This window comes from Ammospiza nelsoni, chromosome Z, assembly GCF_027579445.1.
Source record: "Ammospiza nelsoni isolate bAmmNel1 chromosome Z, bAmmNel1.pri, whole genome shotgun sequence".
NCBI classification, from domain to species: Eukaryota; Metazoa; Chordata; class Aves; order Passeriformes; family Passerellidae; genus Ammospiza; species Ammospiza nelsoni.
Window position 1 is genome coordinate 45937989 of NC_080669.1, and position 21376 is coordinate 45959364.

The 21376-nt window shown below is 39.6% G+C and overlaps 1 protein-coding gene across 3 annotated transcripts in view; it reads left to right on the forward strand.

The window, feature by feature from the left end:
• IQGAP2 (IQ motif containing GTPase activating protein 2) overlaps positions 1 to 21376 on the forward strand; it is a 123374-nt gene that overhangs the window by 57554 nt on the left and 44444 nt on the right. Inside the window, exons 3-11 of one of the 3 annotated variants that reach the window (XM_059492077.1) lie at positions 6489 to 6645; positions 7780 to 7857; positions 9594 to 9670; positions 14214 to 14281; positions 14616 to 14729; positions 18913 to 19091; positions 19678 to 19765; positions 20325 to 20488; positions 21020 to 21107. In XM_059492077.1, the coding sequence (XP_059348060.1) occupies positions 6489 to 6645; positions 7780 to 7857; positions 9594 to 9670; positions 14214 to 14281; positions 14616 to 14729; positions 18913 to 19091; positions 19678 to 19765; positions 20325 to 20488; positions 21020 to 21107 (1013 nt within the window). Of the gene's footprint in view, positions 1 to 6488; positions 6646 to 7779; positions 7858 to 9593; positions 9671 to 14213; positions 14282 to 14615; positions 14730 to 18912; positions 19092 to 19677; positions 19766 to 20324; positions 20489 to 21004; positions 21108 to 21376 lie in introns of those variants that run through there. The other 2 variants (XM_059492080.1, XM_059492081.1) reach the window with 2 other exon arrangements.

Genomic DNA, 21376 nt, shown 5'->3' on the forward strand with positions numbered 1-21376 from the left:
ACATTAAGAATCCACGCATGAATATTTCATAGTTTTCAGTGTAGCTTTTGCTGAAAGTCAGTGTCCTCCTTGGTGAAATCATGATTGTAGAAAGTTGAGATGCCGTTAAATCTAACACTAGCTGGAGATTCAAAAATATGCAGCTTTGAATTTGAACCCAGTCATGGAAGTATAAAAAAATTGACATCTGCGATTTTACCCAAAATCTCTTACTGAAGGTTTTGACATTTTCTTTATGTGCTGAAGTTCTGAGACCTTGTGTAGCCAAGTGCTTCATGGTGCCCTCCATGTTGCTGCTTTCACATTACTTCTTGTATGTAACATGAGAGAAGCTGTGACTGGGGTGGCCTATATCACACCTTCCTTCACCCTGCTGCTGTGGGGATCCACAATCACAGTTTGATTTCTTTCAGACAAGGTAAGTTCTTAGGATGGATAAAACTTTAGGTGTTAGTTCTTAGGATAGATAAAACTTTAGACTGTCTCTGGAGTATGAATCTAGAGCCTCAAGTTTAGAAGCTGATGTTTCCAGGGTGTCTGGCTCCAGGAGTAAGTTGGCATCAGAGAACTGTAGCTCTGACTTGAGCTAAGGCTCTCATCTGCAAGAAAGGTTTGGGGCTGAATGTACTAAAACATGAAGGGGGGGAAAGGGTGTGAAGAAAGTAGTTTTTTCAGCTACTCACTCTACTCTCCACAGCCTCAAAGTCAAGACTCCAAGGCTGTGCACTTTTTTATACAACTAATAGGTTTTTCTGTGATGGTATTCAAATTTGATGTATCTATTTTCCTGGAATGGCTGGAAGTTTTGCCTGCTTTTCCCCTGGAAGTAGCCTGTGGCTGTTTGTGAAATAACTTTTCCTAAGTTTTCTGGTTTAGGATATGTATCATACTAAAGCTTGCAGTATAATGAGAACAAATTCCAAAGTAAACATACAGGTTTTCATTATAAACAAATCAACAGTACTACCACCCCCCTACTCAGCCAAGGAACACACCTGGGTTGCTTTGGCTGCTGCCACCATCCTTTATAAAACAAATAATATTTAAGGGAATGTTGGCAGCTAAAAGAAATTTATATTTTTTTAAAGCAAATGGAAATTTAGGAGCTGAGATCTTTTAACAAATCTGTAGAGTCAGAAACTAGAGACATAATAGTGTGGAATTTTAAATTATGAGTTCATGTGCTTCAGATAGTTCTATAATTTTGCATATCTCCAAGTAAAACTTTTGACTTAAACCACTTCAGAGACATTTAAAGCTAGAGTCTAACATTTTGCTTTGGGTCTGATTGTGGTTACTATTATTTTCTAGAAAAAAGATATTTTTCTTTGGAACAAGTTGGCCGCATTGTACTCTCTAGGTCAGCAGTCTGTTTCACTTGTGCTGAACTAGGTTGAAAGGCTGTGGTTGTGAGCAATGGAGGTAATAAATGAGTCGTAACTTACATTTATCTTGTCTTCACTATACCTTTTCCACAGCAGCATGCAGCAAAGCTCTGAGCTTTGGCTCTGAAGTCCCATATTTTCTTTTTTGAAGGTTTGCTTCCCACAGGGTACAAACCTGGTGCCCTTGGATCCATATCTTGCCACAAAAATCTGAAAGGGCAGGGCAGCAAAAGTATAAATTTTACTGTGTGATTTTGTGCTGAATGTGGTGGGCTTTGGGTGGGTTGTGCAATGTATCCTCTCTTCTCTGCTGAACATTGACTCCAGCATTTCCAGTCTCTTGACCTGTGTGTCTGCTTTGCTGACCACACAGACTGTCAGTGACAACTTCATAACTGGTTAAGTTCATAGTGCAGCACTGTTGCTTCCAGTTCCCTTGACCTTGCCTTGAATGAGATTCAGCAAGGGGGTTTTGTTTTAAAATGCAGTCCGAGATAATTCTACTGCTGCTGCTTTCACACAATGGCAAAATGGTTAAAGTTGGGAGGGACCACAGTCAGTCATGGCCCAACTTCCCTGCTTGTGCAGGGTCGTCCAAGAGCAGTTGCATAGTATTGAGTCCAGCCAGTGCTTGAGTCTTTTCAGTGAGGGAGACTCAACAACTTCTCTGAGCAATCTGTTCTCTTACATAGCCAAATGTGGAAACTGGATCTCCTGGTCAGTGGCATGCTCTTTGTTGTTCGTGAGTCTGGCATTGAAGTCGTCACACGTTTTCCTGCCAGAAATTCACTGCTGAACTGCTCTGCCATGGATTGTCAAGAGTTAAAACAGAACTGAACAAAGCAAATACTCACGCAATACTCATGCCTGGCTGACTCTCTACTACTATGTATTGGAACTGAAGTTTTGGAGATATATTTTCATTTATCAGATCTAGATTTGCTTTTGTCTAAGGCAAATCCTTTGTTTCTGTGTTGGCAAGTACTGCAGTATTACGAAAATCAAAGTGGGCTCTACTTATGCATTCCCAAGAATCTGTCTTTAGGAAAACACCTCCTTATGCATGTTTTATCCAGACAGTAGGACTATAACTGGCATGGGTAACTCTGTAGGCCTGTTTGAATTATTTTCAATTTTAGATAGTACTACCCTGAACTTCAGTGATGCTGTATGCTTTACTCTGCTCCCTGAAGCTGACTTTTGTCTATCCACCTTGGAGTCAGGTTTGGGTTTAGCTTAAATGAGAGACCAAATAAACCATCATGTTCACCAATTTGTAAATTTTTCATGGCCTACCTCAGTCTTTAACTTGAAGTTGTTAAAAGTACAGTTATGGGATTATATTGTTTAAAAGGGATAGTAGAAATGCCTGTGCATATTTGATAGCTATAACAGCCTTATTCTACAAGCTTCATACTGAAGGAAAACATACTAAGACTAAGATTGAGTTATAGACCCCTCATCATGCGTATCAACAATATTAACTACTTTTTTTGGGCAACAGTTTCTGCAACAGATTTAAAGGTGATGCTGATGCTGCAGTTCTGTGTGCTCAGGAAAACAGTAGGTGAGCCAAAAGCAATGCTGCTTCTTTAGCATTGAAGCAAAATAAATTGCTCCAAAGGTGTCTATAAATCCTTTCTGTCATGTGGATATTCTCGATTTCACTTAATGAAATGAAAGTAGAAGCATTTCTGGTTTTCTCAGTGCAGTCTGCTCCTGCTGACTCTACCATGTCATATAATAACCTTCATAAACTCACCAAACAACGTCTTAAAAAGCAGAACCTCACAAGGTTGGAAGTAATGTTCTTTGTGTTTAAAACCACAATTGCCTTTTAACTGAATCAGTGTAAAGGGAACAAAACTTCTGTTATTGCAAGAAGCTTTGGGGAGAAAAGTACTACAGATATGCTGGTTGACAGAAAGTTCACCATGCCCCAGCCACGGGCACTGCCAGCCCAGAGAGCCACACGTGTCCTGGGCTGCATCCAGAGCAGGGTGGGCAGCAGGGCAGGGAGGGGATTCTGCCCCTCTGCTCTGCTCTGCTGAGACCCCACCTGCAGGGCTGCATCAGCTCTGGGCTTCCAGCACAGGAAAGATGTGACCTAGTCCAGGAGGTCCCAGGGGAGAGTTGCAAAATTGATCAGGGGGCTGGAACACCTCCTCTGTGGGGACAGGCTGAGAGAGTCGGGGTTGTTCAGCCTGGACAAGAGAAGACTCTTCTCTTGGAATAGCACCTTATTCTTCAGAATAGTTTATAGCACCTATTCTCTTTGGAGTACTTGTAGCACCTTCCAGCTGTTTGCATAACTAATTTACAAAGTTGTTTGTATGCCAGCAGGATTTAATTAAAATCCTGAGGTTTTTCCTTCCTCCGGTTAAACATGTGCAAAACACAGTAAATCCTTTCACAGTAGATCTTGTTGTAGCTGAGTTCTGCAACTTCCAGGCATTGGTAAAACATATCTTACATGTAATACAGATAGAGCTGTGTTCTCAGTCTTGGACACTGATTACCAAATGCTGTTAGTTGCCCTATTGCAGACCCCTAATTTTTTCTAGAGTAGATGTAACTTACAGATTTTTGGCCATAAATTGAAAAGAAAGTTTGCATCTTTCAAGCCTGCACCACTTAGTTCTGTCTAGTTTTTCCCCTCTTTTTTTCCACTCAGTTACTAACATTCTCATTCTCAAAAGATATTTATTCCCTTGTATACTTATTTGGATTTGTTTGTTTGATAGTTGTATTCTGTGTTACCTTTTTTCTTCTTTCTGCTTTCTTTGCATCCTCATACTGTTTTCCTGTTTGTTCCTCAGGCTACTGCATTTATGTGTTAGACACGGTAGCCTCCCTAACTAGAACAGGAGGGTTCCAGATTAATTTTAAAGGCTTATCACTGTGCTGGAGAAAAACCCACAACAATTTTACTGTTATTGAATTACAAGAGGTTTGACAAGACGAGGAGTAGCTTTCACTTTGGATTAGCATCTCATTTAGAGCTCGGGGAACGACTCAGTTTTATATAAAAGTAGTAAATTTTTGTACTGTAAGGGAGAAAAGAAATTCCATGTGGGCACATGTGTGCATCTTCTTCAAAAACAGTTCCAGTGCAGTACCTTGTTGGTGCCCTGAACTTAAGATGTTAGAAAAACTCTTTCACAAGAAAACTGAGAATTAGAAGTGCAAAGAATCCAGTGTAAGGTACAAAATGCTGCTCTGAGCACACAGTTCATATCTCTGGAGATGGTCCATTGAGCAGCAGAGTCAGCTGTGGCTCATAGTGAATACCCGCTGTGGTTCAGCAAGCTTCTGATGCTTACCTCTACAATTCTTTTTCTAGAAGTCACATTCTAGGAAATAAATTCTACAGCAAAAGTTAACTAGTGCAGATAAAAATCATATTTGCCTAGAAGTACACCTATGTGTATTTTTCCTTGTCTTTTTTGGAGATGCCAAGTATGATGCTTTAGTATATAAATCTATTTAGTTTCTAAAATGCTGTTTTGGCATGGTTCCATAACACGCTAACATGTAGTGCAGGATAAAGCTGGGAAACTCATCAGGAATATAATTCTCCTCACTAAAGCAGCTTTTTTACTGCAGAATACAGTTCTCCTAATGACACTTGCTTAGTGCAGTTCTGTGTGATGTTGTGTTGGATTTATGGGTGTTGTTTTCCTAAAGAGCTATTTGGGTAGTCTGTGCTTCAGTGAAACAACTTTTGTATGTCCTGTAACACATCCAAAAGTGGAATGGAGTAGAACATTTTCTAGAGTTTTAGTGTAAAACAAAATGATGTAGTGAGCTTTCTTCTTCTACATGGCGGAGTGAAAACTGGCTCATTTCTAACCTGGCTCCAAGATTTCTGGTTTCTGAAGTCACCCCTATGGAGGTGACGTTAGATTTGTAATGCTGTCCCACTTACAGTGATGCTGCCTTAGTGAAAGTAGGCAAAGTGAACTAACGTCTTCAACTTAATTCTTGTCCTTCAGCTTTCTTATTTGTATTGATATTAATGTCCTAAAAGCATGAGAGTTTGACTAAGCAAATAAAAAACAACACTGTGAAGAACTAAGCATATTTAAGGCTCTTGTAATGGGATTTAGCTGCTGGAAATAAGAATAATATCACAGGGCCAAGCACTTAGACCACCAATGTAAGGAACTTCTGGTTCAGTGATTAAGAGACTAATCTTTCTTGGAAATGCTTTGGAAGCAATTTTTCTTGGCTACTCAATATAAACATGCTGGATAATATGGTTTCATGTCTGTTATTCGCCTTCTGAACTGGTTATGTATTCAATTAATACTGTTTTCTCTCTGGCTGTATGTCTATCACATCTTAAGTCTCAAACACATAACTAGTTTAGTTAAACTCAGAGTTTAGAGTTTAGTTAATCCTCCGACCTCAGAGGGTTTAGTCACTGTCACTAACAAGAAGCCATGTTTCAACCTGCTTACTACCAGGCAGACCTCAAGTGTGTAAATTACCTTGGGCTTTTCCACAGCACCCTTACTCATCCCTCCAGCACCAGTACTGCATTTCATGGGTGAGAGTTGGAGAGCTCCCGTGCAGGAGGGGGAGGATTATCTGCAGGAATGCTCTGTACTGAGCTGGGCATTGCTCGAGGTTGTGTTGCACAGCACATTGGCTGCAGGAGCCTGCCTTGCCCTGAACTCTGCTCTCTTTGACTCTGCTCTCTTTTGACTGCTCATGAGGCTCAGCACTGGCATAGAAATCACAGAGGTTTTTTGGAATGCAAATGCCATTAATACACTCCATGCTTTCTTCTAGTTTTCAGCTTTAATTACTGTTAATTCAAAAGCCTAGTACTGTTCAAAATATTTGAGTTAGACTCCCTGGGGTGTGAATACTTCAGAGCATGCTGTTTCCTTATTGATGGCTTAGAGTCACAGATAGGATCCTCTAATAATCATTTTGATATGCCATGTGAATGAATGTGAGAAATTTCTCCTTAGCCCTTGTCCTTTTCTGTTATAATAACATTGTGGTGGTGACATTTAAAGTGTGATAGCTGTAGGCAAAATCTGTAACTCATATTAAAACCCAAATAACAATGTTTCTCAAATGTCTCTGTAGATGGATGGAGGTCTGCTTGGATGAAGAGCTGCCCCCAACTACGGAACTTGAAGAAGGCTTAAGAAATGGTGTTTACCTTGCCAAGCTTGCAAAATTCTTTGCACCTAATGTGGTGTCAGACAAAAAGATCTATGATGTGGAGCAGGCACGCTACAAGGTAATAACTTTCTCAGTTCTCTCACCAGGATGACAAAACCCAGCAAAGTTTGTCTTCAAGCTCTTAAAGATTCCCAAGCAAGGCTGGTTAGCTTTCTGTATCTTTTTTTAAAGGCTGTAGGGACTAGATAGAAGATGCACAGCTGCAGGAAGCCTGCATGATAAGTTAGAAATATTCTACCCTTAGAAAAAATGTTTTGGTGTTGTTTCAAGTTTTTAAAGCTGCACAAATTACATTTCTGGCTCCATGGAAATCATGAGCTTTTCAACTGATAAAATTATTTCTTATTAGGAATAGAAGTCAAAAGCAATTTGACAACTATTTCAAACTTTCTTCATTTTGTATGTTGAAATTCACTGCATTTGATCTCTGTGTTTGTTTTATCAACTTTAACAACACGAAGCCAAAACCAAGCCACCAGTAAGAGCTTAGCTTGTTCCCTGTGCAGGCTTTTGCTAACTCCAAGAACCCTGATAATACAAAGATACGTACATTCACGCACAGTAGTCCCACTATAGAATGCATTATCTCAATATGTAGAGGGGGCAGAAAAAATTCATTGTTAAGAATTCCAGTTACATTTAAATATGTCTCTTGAAAATCTCAAAAACCTGAGAGATTCCTTTTTCCCTTTACCCTAAAAGTTAACATTGAAAATAAAATAAAAAATACATTCCCACTGTATTCTTATGCTGCTTGTATACGCTTTAGGGAGGGTCAGGTCAGGTATTCAGGTAGAACTGAAGACTTTCAAGATTTCCTTATCTCTTCTTCATGGTAGTGCTAAGCAGTGTTACAGCTTCTGTGTTTTGGTTTCTTGTCTTTGACATCCAACCTCTACTCCCAAAGAATACTGAAGGACTGTACAAATTTCTACTTCAATCACAGTCCACCCTGATGCGTACAAATTTGGCTTATGTAACATGAAAGAATGAGCTGAACTCAGCGTGGAGCTGTTTATGTGTTAGGATGCTTCATTAGCAAAATGAAGCTGTTACACTTTGGTCTCTGGGTTCAAATAAGGGAAAATTCTGTGAACTTGGCTTCAGGATATGAAACTGGGAAACAACAGGAGGATCAATAAATAGATAATTTTATTAATGTGATTTTCATAATTTTCTATGTTTCCAATAGAGATCTGGCCTTCATTTTCGACACACTGACAACACTGTGCAGTGGTTAAGAGCAATGGAGTCCATTGGTCTGCCTAAGGTAAGCCTTTAAATTTCAGCAAGGAAATTTAAATAAAATCATTGACTCAAATCATTGGGTCACTGAGATCCTTTTTCATTTGCTTGACCATAAACAGTTCCTTATAGTAAGTCTACAGGGAAGGGGTAATTCAAAAAACAAATCTGAGGAGAAGGTAATGTGGAAAGCAGTGGGAGTGTCAGTGCTTTGTTGCTGCTGAGTGTGTGTGGGCCGAGGCAGGGACACGAGCAGTGCTTGAGCTAGCTCAAACACTTGATATCTTACTGCTAATGCAGTCTCTGGGGGGGGCCTAGAAGGAACATGGTTTAAAACAGAAAACTTAAATATTTGCTTCCTTTAGGTTACCTCTTCGCATCGTGCCTCTTGCTGCCTCCTCCTCTTACTGTACGTGCCAGTTTCTCTGCTTCTACCCTGTTTCCAGACTGTTCTTGCACCCTTCAGTGCATCTGCGTGACTGTGCTGCTGCTCTTCTTCCTCCACCTGCTTTCTTGGGTCACCTCTTATATTTACCTTCCTCCTTGTGGGTCTTCACTTGTCATCTCCCCCCTCTGCTGCTGTTTCTGGGCACCAGTGAGTCTGTTTTGGATGAAAATCCTTTAAGAAAGGGCTGTGTGCAAACACCTATGCTGCTTGTTAGTGCGTTCTGGCAGCCACACACAGGCCAAGGTGAGCAGTTCCCCACCCCAGGGTGGCCACAGCCTGAGTGCTGCCTGAGGCTCTGTGGTCAGGCACAGTGGGGATGCTCAGGCAGTTCTTTGAAGGGCTGAATGGACCAAGGGTCAGCTGCTGTAGGCAAACTTTCTGCAGGTGCCCATAACAAAAAGGGCACTCATGACTGCCGTCAGAAATGCCAGAGAGTCGGGAAGGTGTCCTGCCCTTTCCAGGTCAGGCGTTTTTTTTCCAGTTGAGTCCTTCAGCCCTCTGTTCAGCTGGCTGATTTCCACCCTGCCAACTCTCCTCTGAAAGATTGTGTTTCTGTCGCAAAGGATGATCATGGCCAAAAGCTTTCCCAATTCTCCCTCACAAAGCTGTTTGGAGCAAATGATGAAGAGGGCACTGTGCTCCTGACTTACTCAGTCTGGTCCTATTAACCATGGGACAGTGCAGCCCCGAGTGACCAGCCGGGGCTAGAAGCATGCTGCCAACTCTCACGGTTAACTAAGTCTTTTTATTATATTTCTGTGGAGAAACAGTGTTTAGTGACTGGGACCAAGGCCAGGAACAAATTAGTGGTACAACCAGAACTGGAACTTATGATGTGACTTCTTGGCTAAATTGCTTAATATTCCTCTCTCTAAATATCTTCCTTTGCAAATGATGTATTCACAAAATTAAGGGTGCTGGCATTTAGAATTATGCATTTTTAAACCATACTTGATAGGTTTGGTTTGTAATGAGTCTTTGCAAATTGTAACTGCATTCCAGATTTTGCGTGTCTGTAGAGGACAAGCACTACTGGCTGGGCTTATGCCAAAGAACATTTTCTAAAAATCTTATTGAAATGCTGCCTGCTCATCTTCCTTTTTTCCCCTCTTATTAAGTAGCTTTTATGCTTTATTTAGCTGCTCGTTATGAAAACTACTGATTAAGTTAAAATAACATCAGAAGAGATGTGACTCATGGCTGTATAAAAGTGACAGCTGAAATTATGTAAATTTAAGGCATGGTTCTGCAGAGTAAATGTTTCTGCTCAGTCATAACTCTTCTCTTTTAAGTGTGTGCTCTTTGCTTTTTAGATCTTTTATCCAGAGACTACGGATGTCTATGATCGGAAAAACATCCCTAGGATGATATACTGCATTCACGCTCTAAGGTAACTGCTGACACCTATAAAAGTCAGAGTAACTGCCAAAGTTTGGAGTGTCAGTCTTGAAATGGTTTCAGCATAACCAGTGTATCAAAATCTGTCTGAATTTTCAAGTTCATTAGTTATAAGTTGGAGATGGAAGTTGAATTTTGTCAGGTCTATTGGACAAATAACTTTCAAAACAGAAATTAAGGACTACTGAACTTAGCACATACATCCCTCTCTCAATAGTACGCCCCCTTGCAAAATTAACATACAATTTCAAAACACATACTTCGACAGAAATCAAACAACTTAAGAGAAACTTAGCAAAACATTAGTAAAACCATGGAGCAGACAGGCTGATCAGAGTGAAAATAATGATGAACTGACGTATTTCTGTCCCACAACTGAAGCAACTAATTATTGTATTCTGTGGTAATTAATGTAAAAATGATACATTCTCAAAGACTTCAAAATTCTGAGCAACTTGACTTTTAATGTAAAATCAGAGAGGCCTTGACTACACCATTGAAAGTAGTGATTAAAGTGTTTTTGTGCTCTGCCTTAAGGATTTTCTTTATGTTTAGCACAAAAACATATGCCCTGTGCTGTCTCTGCTGTGAGGGGCAGTGTTTTTGGCAGACAGCTCCACTGTGCCTTTTCTAGTTAATTTCTTGCACATAGAGACCTTTCCCTTTAAATATTTTGGGCACTTTAATATTTCAAAGAACAGAATTAACTTGCACTCCAAACTTTTTTCTCTGTTTCTAATGTTGTTCAAAGGCGCATCTGCTGCTCCAGGGCTGTAAGGCAGAAACTATTCAATACATGCTTTATTGAAGCTTCTTTAGCATTAATCCTTGAAATGATGTGCCCACTCTTGCAGTCTGGGATGTGCACTCATTCCCAGTAAACAGGACTTACTGTTTACTCTAATGCTCACTGTATTTGCTTAACGTGTCAGGTGTTCATACTTGACAGCCCAGTATATTTTTGCCATCTTTGACAAGAGTTGCCCCTTGAAATTATTGTACTTGGTGTACTATTAACTGGGAAATTATACCAGGACTATTTGAGAGTGTTCTTGCCTGTAACTCGGTAGTGCAGTCTGTTCTGACAGCAGGTGTCTTGTGCAAGCTTGAAGTGATTTCCTAAAGAGAATATGTGGGGCTACAACCAAGCCAGGTCAGAGCTGACTCAGGGGCTGTGTGCCCCCCTCTCCCCAGCTGTGTTATGGGCCAGCTCAAATGTTTTGCAGGAGGTGCAAGAATACATTTAATTTTAATATTTGCTCTCTCATGTATATAGGACATTATTAACTCTGGATTTGAATGCTATGTAAACAACAGCTCATCAAATATTTTCTTAATATCTGCTTTATCATTGCAATGGCAATACCTCTTATCCTGAACTGAGGTTTACAGTGGATTGACCTATGGTAAAAATTTTCCTTTCTCCATCTTGGCATGCCCCAGGATTTATGCAGTACCAGAATTAGTCTGTTTGTCTCAGCTTTCACTTCCAAGTTTGTCCTGTTTAAATTACTTTTTCTTGATGCATATCAACACAAAGCTCCAGCTCTGTATCTATGTACTTACTATGTTTTTGGGGTTTTAGTGCTATTATTTCAGAAATGGACTTTATATCAAATGTGTTATACCATACTGAAGGGGAATGGGCCTGGAATGCTTTTATTTATTATGCTTTCCCAAGAGATTGTAGGCCCCTGTGCCTGTATCCTGTGCAGGATGTAAGAACAGAAGAAGCAATGATTGAGCTTTATTTCCATACCTTAAATGGTAAAATGCGTGCCAGAAGTCCTTCACTTTAATCTTTCAAATCAAATTTCAATCTCAGTCACACAATGTCACGCAAGCTACATTGGAAGCTGTTTGGGAAAGAAGAGAATTAAGCACAGCATGCTTTGCTTGGCCATCAGTGCTCCCAGGTGAATTGGCACAGAGGAATGCTGAGCTGTATCCGAAACCTATATTTGACATCTGAATTAATAGTATTTTGCAGGAAAAGTCATTGGCTGTTTATTGTTTTGCTGATCTTTTGCTGCTAGAAGGCCTGAAGATAGATGGGTACTCTAAGCATGATGTTTTAAATATAGTTTTAGGATATGTCCTGATTCAAGACTGAAATTAAGACCATTGCACTTAAAGCATGTGGGATGACTTGAGCTGTCAAATACAACACTGCTCTGGCCAGGAAGGAGCTAACAATTTCTTGTTATTGTCTTTCTTAGCAAACAATTTCTTATTATATTCCTGTTGAATGTAACAACCTTATGCTTTTCTCTCACTGAAATATCAATACTTGAAGTATTGACTGGGCTAAAGGCCAGGAAAAATTAGTGGTAGAACTAGAACTTCTGCTTCTGACCTGAAAAATACAAAGGCATAGATTCCATTTCTTGCACCATTTTTTTGCTGAAAGGAGACTTGTGTTTATTCGTGCACTAAATGATGTTAAGAACAGCTTAATTTAAATTAAGATGCTAAGTGATTCTTCTTCATAATTAGCAGTGCTTGGAGATATTTTTTCACCAAAAAATTTAGTTTTCAAATTATCTTTTTGAGAAGATCAGTGCTATATCTACAGAAACTATCTCTCTAGAAGCTGGACTGCTTCAAAGTATTGTTTTCCTAGGAAGCAGCAGAATAACAAGCATGCTGTAAAAGAAAAAACATGCTATTTTCATATCTATTTTTCACAGCATGTTATACATGATCTAATCATAAAACAAGTCCTGGGAACATCTGCCTGATATGAGATGCAGTTCTGTGTGGGTGATGCTTCCTATTGAAAGGAGTTTCACCTAGGAACTCCTCTTTCTCCTTTGTTTTCCCCTTGCTCCTGATGAATTCAGTTTTCTTAACCACGGGGATCCCTGCTTTTGACTTTGTGTGTTTTCTGAGGTTCAAGCTACACAACAAAAGCATTAAGCAAGCTGTTTCAAGTGAAATTATAGGTTAATTCAGGGAAGTGTCTTTGTGTTCTCTGCAAGACTTGAAGAACATTTTCAGCACCATCTGGTGGTTAATAAGTTTATCCAAACAAAGGAGTATAGGAAATACCACACATGGCTCAACATCCTTCTGGAAGTGCTGAACAGCAAAAGAAATATTCTTTAATGTTCATAGCGCTCTTTTCTTGTATCTTTTTATTGTGGTGAAAGAGTCAGCACCATCAACTGCTGATTTCCATAACTGTTTGTATGATGCCCAGCATTTCAGACAGGATTGTGTCCCTGTCTCAAACTTGGAGCAAAATCCTTCTTCACTCAGAAAGACTGGAAGGCAGACCTGGGTAACAGAGGAACCTGGTTCCTAACTATAGCCTTCTAAAGTCTGTGTGCTTTTCCTTCCCCACGAAACAGCTAATTTACATTTTCGCCAGATTTGAAATATAAGAATGGTATCAGCAATGTTTTTGAGAAGCTGCAAAGGCAGATTGACCTACCCGAGATCCTTGGTTGTGTTCATCCAGATGGGGGCAGGACAGAGGAGTAGCTGTGGCAGCATGGAAGATAAATGAGGACTCCATGTGCTCCTAAATACGTACAACAGCTACAAACTACGTGCTTTGAAATGTCATCCCATAATTTGCTAGTAGCAAAAAATCCCCTCTACAACAAAACACAGAAGGAATATATGCTTCTCTAGAAACAAAACCCCTAAAACACAAAGCACATTTGCAATGAATGATGTTGGGGTGAAGTAAGTTTCAAAAGAGGTGAAAAACAATCCTTTTGGAAGAATGTGTTATTTAAGTAACATAGATTTTTACAGCCTATCTTTTTTCATTCTTTCTTGCTTAACTCACTTGTTTATTGAATTTCACTGATAAATTATAGAAACATCGGTCCTATGTAGATAAGTACATGCCTTGTGTTTCGAAGCTACTGACAAAATATGTATGTATTCAGCTGTTTTATTTCCAATATCATCCCAGAGCTCTAGGAATGAGTGAAGATATTTTTCATGCTATATTGAATTGAAAGCATTCTTGGATAGTACATTAAATCAAGCTTCTTCATTTTCCAAGAGTAAAATAGCTAATGACACAAATATATTGAGGTGGTGTTGGGTGGACTTACAGGTCATTGTTCCTGTACCCTTAGTAAGAAGGGTATCAGTGATTTATGTCTTCTTCTGTTAGTAATTACAGGGATGTAATTAATGCAAGTTAAACTAGAACATAGATCCAAAGATAGCTGTGCTAAAATGCTTTCAGATCTTGATTTTCCCCCAGCACTAGCTTTTGTGTATCTTTACCTATCTTTCACTGAGGCTTTCTTCTTGTTTATACATCCCCTGTGATGTGAGATACACAGACAGTGCCTCTCTCTCAGAGCTGCTTCTTGGAAATAAAAGATTTCTCTTTCTGTAAGACTTAAAAAATACAACATAAAGAAAACTAAAGTGTCAATTTATTCTGTATTGCCACATGCAAGTCAAGGGTTAAAGGACAAACTTCCATAAAAGTGCTTTTCTCTTGTACAAAAAGCAAACTTCTCAACTACATGCAGAACTTTAAAGCCTAATTTTCTTCTTTGCAGTTTATATCTCTTCAAACTAGGACTAGCTCCACAGATCCAGGACCTTCTGGGAAAAGTAGACTTCACAGGTAAAAAATTGCTTATCAAATCATATATTAAATGGCTTTTTACACTGAAAATCTGCTAACATTGTACATATTTTCTATTTTGGCCTCTCTCCTCTGACAACATTGTTATAAACACTGTTACAAATTAAACAGGCGGGAGGCTGCACAGGAGGGAGGGAGTTTTCATTGAATGCTTGTCATGTCTTAAGAGTCCTTCAAAACGGGGAGGAAAACTGCTCAGAAGCCCTGGTCAGAAGCACTTTCAGAAAAAATTTTTTAGGTATGGTTATTCACAGTGAAATTGGCATGCTTCTGTTCTGACAATATTTCCTTTTTGTTTTTTTGGTCTGAATAGAGGAAGAAATCAGCAACATGCGAAAGGAGCTAGAGAAATATGGTATCCAGATGCCGTCTTTCAGTAAAATTGGTGGGATTCTGGCCAGTGAATTATCAGTGGATGAAGCTGCCTGTAAGTGTGACTCCTGTTCTCTACCAAATGCTTTGACAGAATGCTAAGGTATTTTCTGTGCTCTCATTCACTTAGTTGCCACCTCTTAAGAGCTAGAAAGGAAAGCAAACAAGTTTTCACTACCACATTGCTTCATTGTTACAAGGCCTCTTCAAAATTTGCAGTCTGAGGTTTTTTGGTATCTCCATTGACCCATAGGAAGTGCTACCAAAAGCAAAGATTTCTCGCAATATTTTGATGATTTTGTTTTTTTTATGTTTCATGTTTTCTGGTAGGTAGCACTCCTTTAGAATAATGAATCGGCCTCTGTGAGTGCCTCTGCACCATATGAACATGGTGCCTTCTCTGTCCCTCCTCTTTTTATTTTTTGCCTTTTGCAGTTTTCCTACAACACCCAAGCAGGTTGCTGTGAGCACAAGTCACTGTTCCAGACAGAGAACTCTCTCACATATGGTGTTGTATGTTTGGAACTTGCCTCCCTGGGCAGCTCTCAGTCTGTCTGACCATGAGGTGTGACCCACTGCGTGGCAGAACCCTGCTGGAGGGTAGGCTCTGCTGGACAATTAGGGCTCTTTTGAGCCTATCTTGAGCAGCTTCCATTCAAAAACAGACTTTTTCCTGCTGCTCATGCCTATTCATGTGTAAGTCTTGGTGGTTTTCTCTATATCACTTTTTTTTGTGTGTGAAATGAAGTGATACATTACCAAAAAAAATTGCTTGAGTTTAAATTATATTAAATCAAGTGCATTCCCTTAAATCAACACTTGAGCTCTAGTTATTTTAAGATCCTAGTCTTTTCAGAAGAGTAAACTGAGGAACAGAAGGGTTGTCTTTGCTACTTTATTCACTCCTGCAAAGTGGCAAGCTGATTCATGATATTACTTAGTGTGCTGAAATTTTCAGAGCCTAACTTAAAACACACTTGATGTTGATTCACATTGTCTGCGTTGTATATTTTGAAACCTGCTTAATGTGTGCATGCTTCACCAAAGCTAGATATTAAAATGCTGCTTTTTAAAGTGGCAGAAGTTTTTTAGCAGTTTTTTAGGTATTTAGTGACTACCAAGCACTTTTTCAGGGAGCTCCCTCTACTGAAGATGAAAGGGCTTCCTCCCCTGAAGATGAAACATCCTTCACTGAAAGCCTTATTATATTGTAGAGGGCTTCCTTGAACTTGTGAAGTGTTTTCAATCTTAGAAAAGCAGGGTTTCCTGATGCTGGTTCAGTCCCTCTGAGCAAGGATTGTGCTGTAGATAACATGCTCTGCCCCATGACAGGAAACATCTGCTATGGGAACCCTCACACACTAGGGAGGCTGGATAATGGAGATCCTGCCAGAGGAAGGGGTCTACCATCCTTCTTCCTAAGTGGAGTATGCAAAAGGAGATAGAAAAGTGGAACAACTGCTGATGACTCCTGCTCTGCTGCCAGCAATAGTATAAATCAGCATGGGAAGAATAAGTTGAGGTGCTTTCACAGAGAGGTCATTCTGCAAGGAAACCTCTCTCTTATTCCAAGCTTCCAGCCTGCTCTTTCAAGTCCAGTCAGGCTTCTCATTGTTTCTCCTGGTAGGTGGTTCACATCTACCAACATCTGTTTGATTCTCTCCTAATCTTGAACGTATCTTTTGACTGTTTTTTGCTAGTTCCATTTAGGTTACTGATGTTTGGGTCATATATTTGTCTAAGGACAGTTTTCTTAGTCCCTGGAGTGCATTTGGATGTACACAGAATCACAGAATGCCTCAAGCAGGGAGGGACTCGTGGACAATTGAGTCCAAGTTTCTGATCTGCACAGGATTACCTGAAACTAAACCATACAGCTAAGAGCATTGTCTGGATGCTCCTTGGACTCTGTCAGGTTTGATGCCGTGACCGTTTCCCTGGAGAGCCTGTTCCAGTGATTACTGCCGCCCCGATGAAAAACCTTTTCCTCCTGTTCAATGTGAACTTTGTCTTTTCACAAAGTTCAGTGACAAATGACAAAGTTGAGTGACAGTGACAAATGACAAATGAAACCAGTGTGCTTCTCTGCTTGTATCTCCTCCACCATACTAGCTGCTAAGTCAGCACTAAGAAATGGATTATCCACCAACAGCTATGCAAGTTCCAGTAGCTGCCATCTCTGAGGGTGTATAGCTTCACTTCATCCTTCATTTGCCCCTGTTGAGTGTTCAGTGATATGATCTTTTGTCTGATCATCTTCCCTAAATTTGTACAGTCTTTTTTTTCTTAAAACCTCAAATTTGAAGCATCTCTGCTTTCCTTCATAAAGTGAGAGAAATTAAAGTCTTTTGGACTCAGATATTTAGACCTACAGTTAAACTTAATCCAAATAAGCTCTTTTTACGGTATGCTTTTCTCCACTTTAGCAGCACAATGCAGAGCCAAGTAGAAAGTAAGTATTGACAAAGTAAGGAAAGACAGTCATTGTGTTTTCCCTTCACACATCTCCTTGGTGGCATGTAAGTAAATCCTATGCAAGCTGCTGTGCTGATAAATGGGGAGCTGCAATGTTCCTCCTTTGGGATATGATCTAGATACACAGTTTTCAGAAATTTTCCATTTTGTGTAGTAAAGTCTGTAAAATATTTGAGATTAATGTGCCACCAGACAGGCACTGGGGTCTCTTTATATCTGGGCCTTCATGCCACAAAGTGCAGCTCTAGTGCAAGTCCTTCATACAGACTGATCTTAGGGCCAAATGTGTTCAGGGAGTAACTGGGAGGGGTATGTTAGCTACTACTCTACATCTAATTCAGCTATAAGTGGTTTTGAATTTGTACACTCATGCAAATTTACTGTGTGAAAAACCGTGAGATTTTGTGACTCTTAAATTCTTGGAGTCAACTATTTGTTTAGTAGATGAAGTTTTTCATTTCTCAAAGGAAAGGCTTAACATTTAAGCTGATCAGTGTCTGTGATGGCACTCTTTTCCCTTTTTCCTGTGTTTTGAGGACCCTGCAAAGCCTGCTGGATGTTTTTTTGCCTCTGTTTGAGCTCTGCTGTCTTGTGGCTTTGCAAGTGACAGGAGGAGGGACCATTACATCAGAGTGTCTCATGTGCCAAGGGGGTCATGGAGATCTTGATGTGCAAAGATCCATCTCAGGGAGGCTCAAATGTGATGTGCAGGGCTGCATCCTGCCTGTGAGGGAAGGGTCTTTAATGTGTTTTTCCAGAGGATAAGTTTAACGGAGCTTCAATTTCCTTATTCTTGTGCAGCATCTCTCAGGTATACTCAGTTTAGACAGTACTCTTATATGGAGCCACACAGCTTTAAGATAAAAACTACCAAAAATATTTTCAATTCCTACATGTAATTACCTTCTAAATAAAATACGACTTGAATGATAAAATATAAATAATGTTTTATTTTCTGTCAATAAAATATTAACCATATCATGGTTTAACCTCAGCCGGCAGCCAAGCCCCACAAAGTCCCGCACTCACTCCCCAACCAAGATCAGAAGGGTAAAAGCTGGAGAACTCATGGGCTAAGAAAAAGACAGTTTGATAGGAAATGCAAAGGCCACACACACAAGCAAAACAAACCAAAGAATTAATTCAGTGCTTCCCATGAGCAGGCAAGTGTTCAGCCATCTCCAGGAGAGCCGGGCCCCATCACATGTGATAGTGACTTGGGAAGACGCACTCGATTACTATGTCTTCCTCTTCCTTCTCCTCCCCACTTTATACTCTGAGCTTGGTGCCACATGGTCTGGAATATCCCTTTGGTCAGTTTGGGTCACCTGTCCTGGCTCTGTCTCCTCCCAGCCTGCCAAGCACCCCCAGTCCCTCCCAGTGTGGCTGCACCAAAAGCAGAAAAGGCCTTGGCTCTGGGCAAGCCCTGCTCAGCAATGACAAAAACATCTCTGTATTATCAACTCTGCGTTCAGCACAAATCCATAGAGCCTCATAGCAGCCACTGAGAAAAAAATTAACTCTACCCCAGCTGAAACCAGCACCCCCCTGTTTGGGGGAAGGGTGAACATGGAAAAGACAGCAATGTGCCACCTTTGAGTAAACACAAAGTTCTGCAGTCTAAAGGAAAAATGGTGTGGAATGTTCAAATCTGTAAATTATTGAACATAAATCCAACACTCCTTTCAAATAAATCAGAAGAAACAGTGACAGCTTTGACTTTTTTTGCTTCCTGAAGTTTAGGACTGTGCTTTCAATTTTAGTGCATGCAGCTGTAATAGCAATCAACGAAGCTGTGGAGAAGGGAATAGCCGAGCAAACCATCGTGACCCTGAGGAATCCAAATGCAATGTTGCTCAACGTGGATGAAGAACTGGCGCAGGACTATCAGAATGAGCTCTTTGATGCTAAAAGGAAGAAAGAATCAAATGCAAGACTCAAGGTAGTGGTGTTTTATTGGTACTCCTAGTACATGTGTTTCTTCATGTTTCTTGTCATGCTATAGCATTATTATTGCTATAAAAATTAACTTAATTTTTAAAATTATTACAGTTGGGAAGAAACCTCCACCTTTAAGATAACTAAGAGAAATAATGGTAATGAAATAAGCTAAAAGCCAATTTTATAAGAATATGATTACTGTGAGTATGATGCAGCTTAACTTTGCCCAAAGGCTAAATATACCAGAAGACTAGATAGTGAAAAAACCTAGTTTTCTTCTGTTAATTGCTTTAGGAAAAACAAATCTACTGCTCAAAAAGTTGTAAACACAATAATACCCTTCTTTGAGTATAAAGTATAACCTCTGCCACAGATATTTAATGCGAAAATATTTGCTGTGTTCTTTTACCTGAGAGCTAATGGTCTCTATGACAAAGTGCCAATTTCCTCAGTTCACTTAGTCAACAAATTGCTTTAGAAATGCATTCAGCAAATGCTTCAGCTGATGCAGTTTTAATGACTTTGGCTAATAGCTTTTCTCTCTGCAAACTGTTTTGTGTGAACTAGCAACAATTTTGTTTTCTTAGAATGGCACAATTTCTGATGAAGAGAGAGATGTCTACGAGGAATTGCTGACACAAGCTGAGATTCAAGGCAATATCAATAAAATAAACAGTAAGCTATTCTGGATCCTCATGGAAGTGTGCACAAAATATGTCATCTCCCAGATTCCAGCGGAACGCAACTAGAGTCCACCTGAACAAACAAAATATTTCTTTGGAAACTTGTAAAATATGCACAAGTGGCTAATATCTGTCTACAACTGTTTTTGTCATGCTATTTCTTCTCTACTAATCTTTGCGGGGGGAGGGGCTAATTTCTGTTTGTGGTTTTTGCTGTCAGGATTCCTCAGTTCAGAATCAAATCATTTATTGCCTGCTCTGTTTCTTTATGTTCTTTTTGTGTGCAGTATACTGTAAATTTTGACCCCCTCTTCTATATAGACCCAAAATTAATTCATAGACTTTTGCTTAGCTGTGGTTGAACTGCTTCCACCCAGGCTCACACAGAGCCAGACTCCCTTTGTAGGACTGGACATGAAAGAGGTAATTCTCTGCTAGATAAAGATTGCCACCCTAGCTGGCTTTTACAAAAAGTGAGTTGCTGACAGCAATGGACTTCTTTTCCCTAGGAAAGCTGTATTTGCTGTTTATAGGCATTGTTTTCCTTTCAGTTCACATAGCTTTAGTCCAAGTGAATGAGGCTATTGACCGGCAAGATGAAGGGGCACTGATGGCAGGCTTGAACCGCCCTGCTCTGAGCCTACTTGAAGTTCTGCCGCAAAATTCCTCATGGTACCTATTGCAATTGTGTGATTCTAAAGAACAGAAAATGCAGGTAATCTAATTGAACAGGTACTATATGTCAGTTTGCACTTTTTTAGCTGGTTTTAATCCAGAGAGAAATTGTCCTTACTCTGCCTTTCTGCATCAGTTATGAAAAGTTTTATAAAGATTTGGGAATAATTGATGTATTAATCAACACCAAAGAGCGGCATTTGCTCTAAAGAGCATGGTATCCTTCTGAGTATTTACTAACTAGGATATAAGAAGAAAATTTAAGGCATAACATGCAGCCCTAATATTTTGTTTCCAAAGTGAGTTATAACTTGAGTACAAATAAAAGTAATATTGAATCATTAACATTAAAATAAAGCGCAAATTAGGTTTTAAGGAGAAAATCCATTAATTTAAGTAAGTAAATTAATTTAAGAAAATCACAGGAGACGATTAATGCTGTGTTTACTGAGCCTTGTATTTGATGCACAGGTGATAGTACAATCAAATTCCCGTGTACCATCACCAGACTTTATCCCTTATCTCCCATAAAACAGAAGCATAATCAAACCTTGTTTTTCTGATCTGTTAGATAGCAGGCATTCCAAATATGCTCGACAAAAGTGAAATACAGAAAGAAGTTAGTCTTGCCAATGCGGAAGCTGAGGCTCACAAGCTTAGTGAGTAACTGTTTTAATACTCTTTACCATCACCATTTAATTATGTTAAGATAATTGAGTCCCCCATTTCTTGCACATAAATAAGGTTTCTCAAACTGAAACCATATGTGTTGCATTTTACACTCATAATCTTTCTTCTCAGTGTCACAATTGCCAAGTCACCAATCTTATGGATGTACTCTTATTGAGTATATATGAACTCTTATTGAGATGAGATTTTAGCTACTGGCAATCACAGCAGCAACAAACTGAAAACTTGATGGCTTGAA